General features: G+C 37.6%; 1 protein-coding gene across 1 annotated transcript; it reads left to right on the plus strand.

Moving 5' to 3' along the window:
- Positions 1–431: 431 nt before the first annotated feature.
- Positions 432–7,459, plus strand: LOC139743614 (uncharacterized). The gene is made up of 5 exons (XM_071654089.1): positions 432–552; positions 2,455–2,685; positions 3,283–3,429; positions 5,368–5,478; positions 6,191–7,459. The coding sequence occupies exons 1-5, from the start codon at positions 532–534 to the stop codon at positions 6,428–6,430; spliced, it is 750 nt and encodes a 249-aa protein (XP_071510190.1). The 5' UTR covers positions 432–531; the 3' UTR covers positions 6,431–7,459.
- Positions 7,460–9,441: the final 1,982 nt, after the last annotated feature.

Below are 9,441 nucleotides of genomic sequence, written 5' to 3' on the forward strand. Positions count from 1 at the left end.
TTTGAGTTATTTTGCACACGGACAAACTAACTAGCTAACGAAAGAACAAACAAACCAACGGTAACGAAAACATAACCTTCTCCCTTGGCGGAGGTAATAATGTCTCTTTTTCTCCAGGGAAGCCTCTGCAGTGTTGATACCGTTTTACACGAGGAACCTGCCATGAAAATTTAATACCCTGGCTTTGCCAAAAACCCATACATACATTTCGGTCGAGCAGAGAGGGTTACATGGTGGGTAAAACATCCTGTCCAAAGACGGATCTTAAGTGAAACTTGATATCATATTGAACGAAAGCCAGATTTAGGTGAGCGCTCCATTGATTTGGTTCCAACCTATCAGAGCACGAGGATTTTGAGTGAAATTTGAGTTTTTACAAAGCCAAGCCCAAACGTTTTGCTATAAATCAGGTGAACCTGCAATATCTTGTCAACAGACAACTGGACGGTGAGCGGACATCTTACCCACTCCTTCAACTGTCGACCTTGCAACTTCTTCCACTGACAGTCTTTCATCAACTACGATTTCACCATGGAGAAATCAGAATCACAGGTAAGCTTTCCAGACTGACTTTTAACATCACAGAAATGATTTGGCAGTATTATTCGCACATTTAGGTGTGTTTTTGAAGCATTAATTTACTTAGCTCGTCTATCCCTTTTAGATGCAAAATAATTTGCAAGCTATAGCACAAAAACGTTATCAGCATCATTCAGTGATCAATTGTAAAATGTTATATAGATCAATTTGACATAAATACATCTTATATGTATAATGGTGTTGTTGCTGTTTTTTTTAATGTTCCACGTCCAACAAGCTTAGCTTTTTAGAGTACACTTTTCCATCATTATGATTACTTCTTCTTTGTTGTTACCTTCACAACTCAGTGTGCACTGTTGTTTTTATTGTTATAACACCATTCGTGCGTATATTTTATATTGTGTTCAATTAATTGTCCTTTCCAGCTGCGTGAAGTCAAACTGACACATGTACCGCTTTGTATCATATATTTTGTTTTGATGGAAATATATAAACTATTGAATTGAATTAAATTGAAACACTTTCCGTACTAGCTATTCCAAGCTAATGCGGCCTCATTGCAATCTTTCAAAGAATTTGCAATTCCCAAAGTCCTTTCAACTGTTCAAGGAAGACAGCAATTAAGTAACAGATCTATATACAGTGGCATTTTTGGCAATGAGCATATTATCATGATGATTATCATAATCGACGTTGATATTCTACGTGCATCTAAGATCTTCGCACAGTTAAAGAGATCGTATGTGACCGTGTATCTCAAAACGAACATAAATTCGCACACATTGATTTTGCGTGAGGACTGAAAATAAGTGAAATGGGTCAACCTAGCCGAACTTGACTTTCTCATATTTTCTGAAAGAGCGGGTCTTCTTTTACATTATGCTAAAATTTGCATGGTATCATAAAACGGGCAGGAAAGTGTGTTTTTTTTAGCAGTTTATCTCGAACGTTTTTGGTAGAATAGTGTGATTAGGTGTGTCTTTAGAATCCCTTTTTCATTTCTGAAAAACCTTGTCCACACTCTTCACTTTCAACTATAATAACTTTTGAATGCTACTGCTTTGAAAGTTGGCATTAATTATGGACAGAATGTGTTAATGAGGCATGCTTAATTTCAGTTTAATTTGATAATTTCTTCATTGTTGTTACTCTGGTGGTTTATTTCCTGTTTTTTGTCCCATTCATCGCACAGCACGGTTTGGTAAAGATTAAGCGCTTGAATAGACACTGTACTTCAAAGCCACTTTTCTCAGTTCACACTTTTTCTGAGTTTGTGCTTTCTTTCCAGTATTTAGATAGGTTAGAGTCCATTTGATTTGAGTTATACATCATTTTAAAGCTTAAAGTCTGCTCTTTCAGAATATGGTCTTAACTAAAAAGTCATGTCTGGCGACTTTTTGTTTGTTTGAGGTGCAGGGTCACGTATAATTTCGGTTGAGATTTGACTTCAGGTTCTAACTTCTGTTGATAATACTTTTTTTTTCTCGAGATAATGAGACACTTCTTACGAAATATGAAAGTGCGTAACATAATTCGAAGTTAAATTCAAAGTTTATTATTGATGGAATTTTGTTTGGAAATAGCCAGGAAACCCGAAACATATCGATGTAAATAACATCTTTAATTGGGATTACTTTGTAAAAAGTATTGTTCCGGATATCTCAGCCAGTTTAAAACCAATTTGCATCAAGCAAACTTAGATTTCCTCGTAGCATTATACTCAGTATAACATTTCATTTCAAGTGGATTCTAAGTAGGACCTATCTTGCAGAAGGCTGAATCATAAAAACTGAATCATAACGTAAAAAAAAAACTATACCATTCCTTTAATATTTCCGAAGTTCACTTCTGCTCATTCAAACTTTCACATCCAAATACCTCAAAACTCCCAACCCCCTCCTTTGCCTACCTTAGTGCGACAATAATTCTTCGTCTCTGCCACCATACGCCGAGATGGGGGCAGATACGGCGCCACCAAAAGCCTCGCGTTTCACCTCGTGGAGGATCCCCTGTACCGCTGTACTCATCACAGTTCTACTTGTAGCCGGTGCCATCACAATCACTGCAATGGCTCACAAGGGGAGTCCTCAATGCCCGCAATCAGCAAACAGTAGTCGCCCGAATCAAGTCCTAGATCATGATTCCGTGAGTGCAAAGATACTTTACATACTTTATGAATACCATTTTGATTATGGTCATGGTGAAAATGATCACAATTCCCCCCCCCCCAAAAAAAAAAAAAAAAACCGTAGCATTAATTCAACCTTAGATTTGTGTGCGTGTGTGTGTGTGTTCCACTGTGGTTATATTTTTATTGAGGCAACATTTTAGAAATTCACTTTATGCAGATAATCATATTTCATGGATAGCATGGAAGTTCTAAAATGCAGATTACATTTACAAACACTTGACGAAGACTAAGAAAGCGTAAAAGACAAAAAAAAAAGGTACAGATAGTGAGACTTATGTTTCTTTTTCTGTGGTATGAAAAGAATATCTACTCAAAATTTACCCCCAAAATTAATCAATTATGAACTCTATTTTTATAATAGATGAAACTGCATTACTTGGTTTATTTTCATGTCGTCCTAATAAGTTTCACATTAGACTAATTTTTGAAAGGTATCAGGATATTGGCTGAATCTTCAAATATCGTGCCCAAACACAAGTTGCTACGTCATAACAACCGATTAACCCTGTAGAGTCAAGGCTGTGTTTACAAACTGATCACGTGATTTGCAGACTGGGCACGTGGAGCTGAGGGGCGAAAACGGGGAATCTGCCTCCGAAACCGTGACCTACAACAGCGCCCTCAACACTGTTCTCATCAACGCTCCTGGTAACTTCAGCGGCAGCTCGCCAGCCACGATCGCGATCGACTTCGATCGGGTGAGTTCGATTTCGTGTTGGCCCCAACATTTACTTTTTTTTTTCATGAAATGCAATACCAAAAAGATAAAGCATACATGAAATAATATGATAACAATAATACAATTACATAAAAAATGATACAAATAACAATGGAATCGTCCACTTCGAGCGTTACTCCTGACTGTACGGTCTCCATTTTTCGTCTCATCTTTCGTCTCAATTTTTCGTTTTATATCTTCCTCTTGGAGTCGACTTTTTAAAAATTATTTGTCATTTTGTACAAAGTTTGCATCGTGGAACATTTTGGTCAGTTATGACGGCTCGTTTTCTGTTGGATGGATGGCGGGTGGTGTGGTGGTACTTTACGACTTTTTGAAATCAGAATTGTTTGTAACAGGACACACATGCGCAGGGACAGTGCAATACTTTAATGAGTAGTTGCCATTTAGTTACAATGTTCTGTTTCCTTCTACATATTTGCATGTCTGTATTCCATTGTTTGAAGAGCTTGCTTCCAAAAAGCGCTAAATCCATCATTTTCAATGGATTTAGAGCTTTTTGGTCGCAAGGGCGGTTTTTTTTTTTTTTTTTTTAGATTATTAACACGATTTTCATGCCTGAGTGCATGGCAATAAATGACTTGAATCTTCGCAAAATGTTTTTTCACACTGTTGACGTTTCTATAAATTGAATAGAATGAAATATATTAGAACTTTTCGAGCATCATCCAAGGAAAACAAAACAAATATATGGGAGGGGGATACCCCACCCCTTCCGACCCTCCTGTTGTAGCTCGGCGATCCTCCTCATAGGTTGTATAGTCGCGACATTTTGTGTGTAATAGCAATATCATTAATTTGCATTGAATTGCATTGCATTACTTGTTTTTATGCAATGACAGTGATAAATTACAAGGTACTAGAGGGGTCAATTTTGTTCAGATAAGTTTATGAACGAATAGTCCAAACACCTTAAAAATCATTTTAAATCACATGTATACAAATCACGTTCATGTTTTGTACAATGATGAGTATTTTATGTGGTTATGTCTGAAAGATATTCATCTGTTCATCTCTTAAAGAGTAACTTGCGAAGTTCAGCATTGTGTAGGACAAGGTAGCCCCCTCCCACTATGGATCTTTTTTCATTTCTTTTTTCGAATCGAAAAAGAACACATAGAAAACACTTTTTGTGGAATATTCGGAATAGTTTCATCCCCAAAGGGTACCGACTCTATAAGCCTATAAGAGGGACGGTCGAGCTGTAACAGGCTCTGATCAACAGGAGGGTCGGAAGGGGCTGGGTATATCCCCTTCCGATTCGAGGGAACTTATGCATTTTTAGAATTGAAATTCAATAATCCCGCGCAAAATTTTGCTAGAATGTCCGGAAATTTGCATCAGGGAATTGTAGTAAGTCTGAATTGAGACCAATCGGTGGAAGGATCGATGAGGAAGGAGGTATCCCTCTCCGATATGCTTCTGCACTTAGATAATTGAAATTCAACAATCTCGTGCACATTTAGTGGAATTACCTTGGGAAACTTGTCCCAAAGTATACTAAATCTCGGTGGGAACCCAGCGGGGAGGATGTGTTTATCCATGGGAGGGGTTGACCTCCCTCCCATGAGATGGAGATTTTGTATTTTCATAACTGAAATTCAACAATCTGGCGCACACTGAGGTCCAAACAGTTAGACAGTTTTCTATAAAATAAAAAGGCCAAACAATTTCACATCTCGAGAATTCCTGGGGCGGGGAAGGGGCAAAAATTTTCATGGGGGGAGGGGGGGGGGTGGCCCACCCCCATGTTAACTAGGTAACTCATCATGTCGTAGGAAAATGGTTGTGAGTTCCTCCTATTTGTGTATTTTTTTTTTTGACGCATCACCATGAAGTCCCGATGTACACTTAAATTAAATATATCAGAATTGTTTCTTTAAATCCTTTCTGGCAGAATGTGGTGTTTATGAACATCCATGATCAAAACACGTGCGTGGGTTTCGCCCTTGAAGACAAACTGGCACAGAAGGCAAAGAACTTCACCAGGAACAAGGAACATAATCAGGTATCATTATTTTATAGAGTTTGCGTATGGTATTGTGAATGTATACACGTGCACAGGAGCGGATCCAGGAATTCTGTAAAAGGGGGGGGGGGCAACTAATATTTCTGGTGCCACTTCTGGGTTTCATTTCGTATTCTTTTTTTATTTATTTTTTTTTATAAAACAAAAAAAAAATAAGGGGGGGGGCATGCGCCTGTTGCGCCCCTCTTGATCCGCCACTGCGTGCATGTTTATAATCCTATATGTATATGATAGTGTGTAATATTTGATATAATATATGTTTATGTGCATGAGTTTTTGTGTATATGTGTGTAAATATCATTCGATTGAAGAGGCTCGAGGACCCATAAATCACAAGGTTACGGGAAGTGGAGTTGTTGTGGGTGTGGAGGTGTCCTCCATGCTATCTACCGTTACCACTTTTGAAGCTTAATCAGTGTTTGTAGTTTGCTTTGAAAAGTAAGAACCAACTTGATTACTTGTTTGTTAGGAGAATCTATTATACTTGACATGCCTTTTGATCCGATTGCTCCTTAAAACAAGCGCTTTCTCTCAAAGTTCCGCCCCCATCCATTACACATGCCTGCTTCTAATTCGTGTGTGTGTGTGTGTGTGTGTGTTCCGTATAGTTGATGTTGATTTGAGTTTATTGAATTAATCTAAAATAGTACTTTATTTTTTCCCTCGTTTGTTTCCCTGTTTGTTCATTCAGGTCATCGACTTGGTCTCGGACAAGATGGAGACAGAGAATTATCGTGACGTAGGAATAATTCCGGCTGGCTACGTCCAGGCCGCCAACGGACCTATCATCCGCGGGATGTGCAGCGGTCGAATGTCTCAGTGGCTGGAGGTGGGGACCGATGGAGAGATGTCGCAAGGGCGGAAGCGGCGCTTCTGCTTCCGAATCTGCGCTAATGTTTTTGGCGCCAGAGTATGCTACTGGCGATGTTAAGTTACAGACTAAGACAGTCTGAATGGCTGGTATCGCTCTACTGTCACAATTCTTAAAGTCTGCGAATTAGATTTCATGAGCCTGTCACCTTTTGGCCACCCCTGAAAATTGAAATGACTTTCCTATAAGCTGGTATGTTTTATAGAGGTAATTCAAACATTTACTCAGAATGATAAAACTGAAACTTCTTTATGATGAAGGGGAAAACAATAGATTTCCACAGAAATTATCCAGACCCCCCAAAATTCCAAAATCCTCCGTTTGAAAGGAAAACGTATATTCTAGTAACATGAGTTTTTTTTTTGTTTTTTTTTTCATTTGTTTTCCCAAAAACTGAGGGACGTATCACCGCCAGATTTCATACAAGATGTTAGGAGACAATAATGTTAAGTATTCTTTAAATCATGCCAACTATCATGGCACTGAACCTTTCAAGTGACATTGAAATTGAGAAACTGAAGATTTCTGATTTGCCAACATATACTACCAGACCTTTGTTCGTTTGTTGTGTTTTCAAAGTGACAAAGAGTTGATGTACACGACCGATATACTATTAAGTTGTAATACCACTACTTCTTCTATTTCTATAAGAATAATTATACTGTATAAAACACATATCTTGTATGATGTTCCTGTGGGAACAAGGTTTTGTTATCAATACTCAATTATGATTAGATCATAATAGTATAGATGTCTGTCCTTAGCTGACATAAGATAAAATTGCACTTTCACCTTTCGCTTTTAAGATTGCCAAAGCTATAGGATAAGTAGGATAGGACTGGTATAGTGAAAATGTTTTAAGAAGTCAGTTGTACAACCTTTGCTCTGTTCATATACCAATGATTTCGGTGTTAACTCTGTGCCAGAATCAGCAGAATATATTCTGTTGAGACAAATGCCTTCGATAGAAATCACTGAGATAAAATAAAGAGCATAAATATTCGAACCTAGGTGTAATAAAAATTGAAGAAAATTGAATGACAGATAAGTGCCGATAAATAAAAAAAAAACCCAAACAATTCCAGGCGTGTATCCTATATATGAAGAGCTTGCGTCCAATAGGCTCTAAATCCATCATTTTTCAATGGTTTTAGCGCCTTTTGGAAGCAAGCTCTTCATATAAATTACTTATCTATATTTCGCGATCTTGATCTCGTAAAAAGTGAACATCTGTGTCTACAAACATTTTCCTAAATGTCGAATTGTCAGTGCAGTAAAATATAAAGAGAGTCTGGCCAACTCGGTTTCGCCATAGATTAATGCGTTTTGAGGCCTGCGATTAGTCAAAATTGGTCCCGTGATTTTCGTGGAGCCATGTCGTTACCAAATTGCGCTTTGACGCAGTGCCCTTTGTCAATTACCCTTTATTTTGCTTGCTTTCATTACGACGTCTGAGAGTACACGATATAACCAACTAAGGCGTAATATGCTGAGTAACGACATGGCGTCTAATTTAGCAGCTAGCCAGACTCTCTTTATATATAGCACTGCAAAATGTTTTAAAGTATAACAGTATTTTTGCATCTTGTAACCTATTCTTATAACCAGTCTGTCTTGCCTAATATATACATACCAGAATAAAAGAGAAAATGCATTCTAAATGAATCAGCCTGCATACTTTGATTTGCATCAATTCACTATGGTTCGAAACATCTCGAAATGGCTTTGCAATTGTAATGGAGTGGCTGTAAAATCGCATCTTTTCGTACTCTACTATTACCCTTTGTGACATAAAACATAATATAAATTATTCTCTCTACCCTTCCACGGGGCTTGAACAAAACAGAAAATAAAGATATTCAAAATACATGCACATATCGATGTGAACTTATTGTGTTAGTCTAACATGTGAAATCACACACTTTAACAACTGAGTTTAAGGGATGGTATAGTTTGGTGGAGATGAAGATTGAGCTTTTAACTTTTTGCGAGATACCAAGAAACCTCTTATAAAATAGTAGATACAGCGCATACCATTCTAAGAGGAATGCAAAGTTTATTTGATGAAAATCGGTTTTAGAATGGCTAGGACATCGTAAAAAAAAGTAAAACAAAGCGATCGTAATAAAAGGCGGGTCCCACCTTTTATTAGGATTACTCTGTTTTGCTCTTTCATATTTCATAAGAGGTTTCTCATTATCATAAAATCACCAAAAAGTGTTAGAAACCTGGAGTTAGGTCTCAACCAAAACTATACGATCCCTTTAAATATTTGCCCAAGATAATCACGATACTGCAATCTATTAACATGACTCAGAGAGTTTTTTCTTGTCTTTTTATTTGAAAGACATACACATGTACATGTCCAAAGAAACATATTCGCCTAGTCTAACATATAAATACACACAAAGGAAAAAGAAAAAGCAGACAAGCTTAAATTTGTGCCACAGGCAAGTAGAAACTGCAATTTACTGACAAAGCTTTAAAAATTCCTTACTCTATAAGTTGAACTAGAAGTATCACTAAAGATGATTAATACCCCTGCTCCCGCAGCCCATATTCCTATGAAAAAGAAGTGAACCAGGGTTTGATAAAAGTTATGTATGTGTGTGTGTGTCTGTCTGTCTGTGTGTCTGTGTGTTTGTGTGTATGTGTGTATGTGTTTAGTAGCTTGTGAGTATCTTGTGAGCTTGACTCCTTTACAATATTGTGGAAGTAGTTCACGCCACAACATTTTCAATAAAATATACCGTTACCATGGCAACGCCTTTTCGGGTACAAACAAAAAGTGTGTCTTTCATAACAACACCTATAGATCATCATACATACCAAATTTGAAATAAATTGCTTGTAAACTGTGGAAGTAGTTAACTCGAAAAAAGTTTTGGGAAAATTGTGGTTACCATGACAATGCTTTCTCCGACAAACACGAAAAGATGTCTTGCACATCTACACTACAAAGTCATCATGTATCCCAAATGTCATCAAAATTGCTTCAAAACTGGAGGAGGAGTTCGAGACGCAAGATTTGCAACGGACCGCCCGACGGACCGACCACACGCTGATTCTTA

Source organism: Diadema antillarum, unplaced genomic scaffold, assembly GCF_040938485.1.
Source record: "Diadema antillarum isolate AM-2024a unplaced genomic scaffold, OU_Dant_1.0 seq00001098_RagTag, whole genome shotgun sequence".
NCBI lineage: Eukaryota > Metazoa > Echinodermata > Echinoidea > Diadematoida > Diadematidae > Diadema > Diadema antillarum.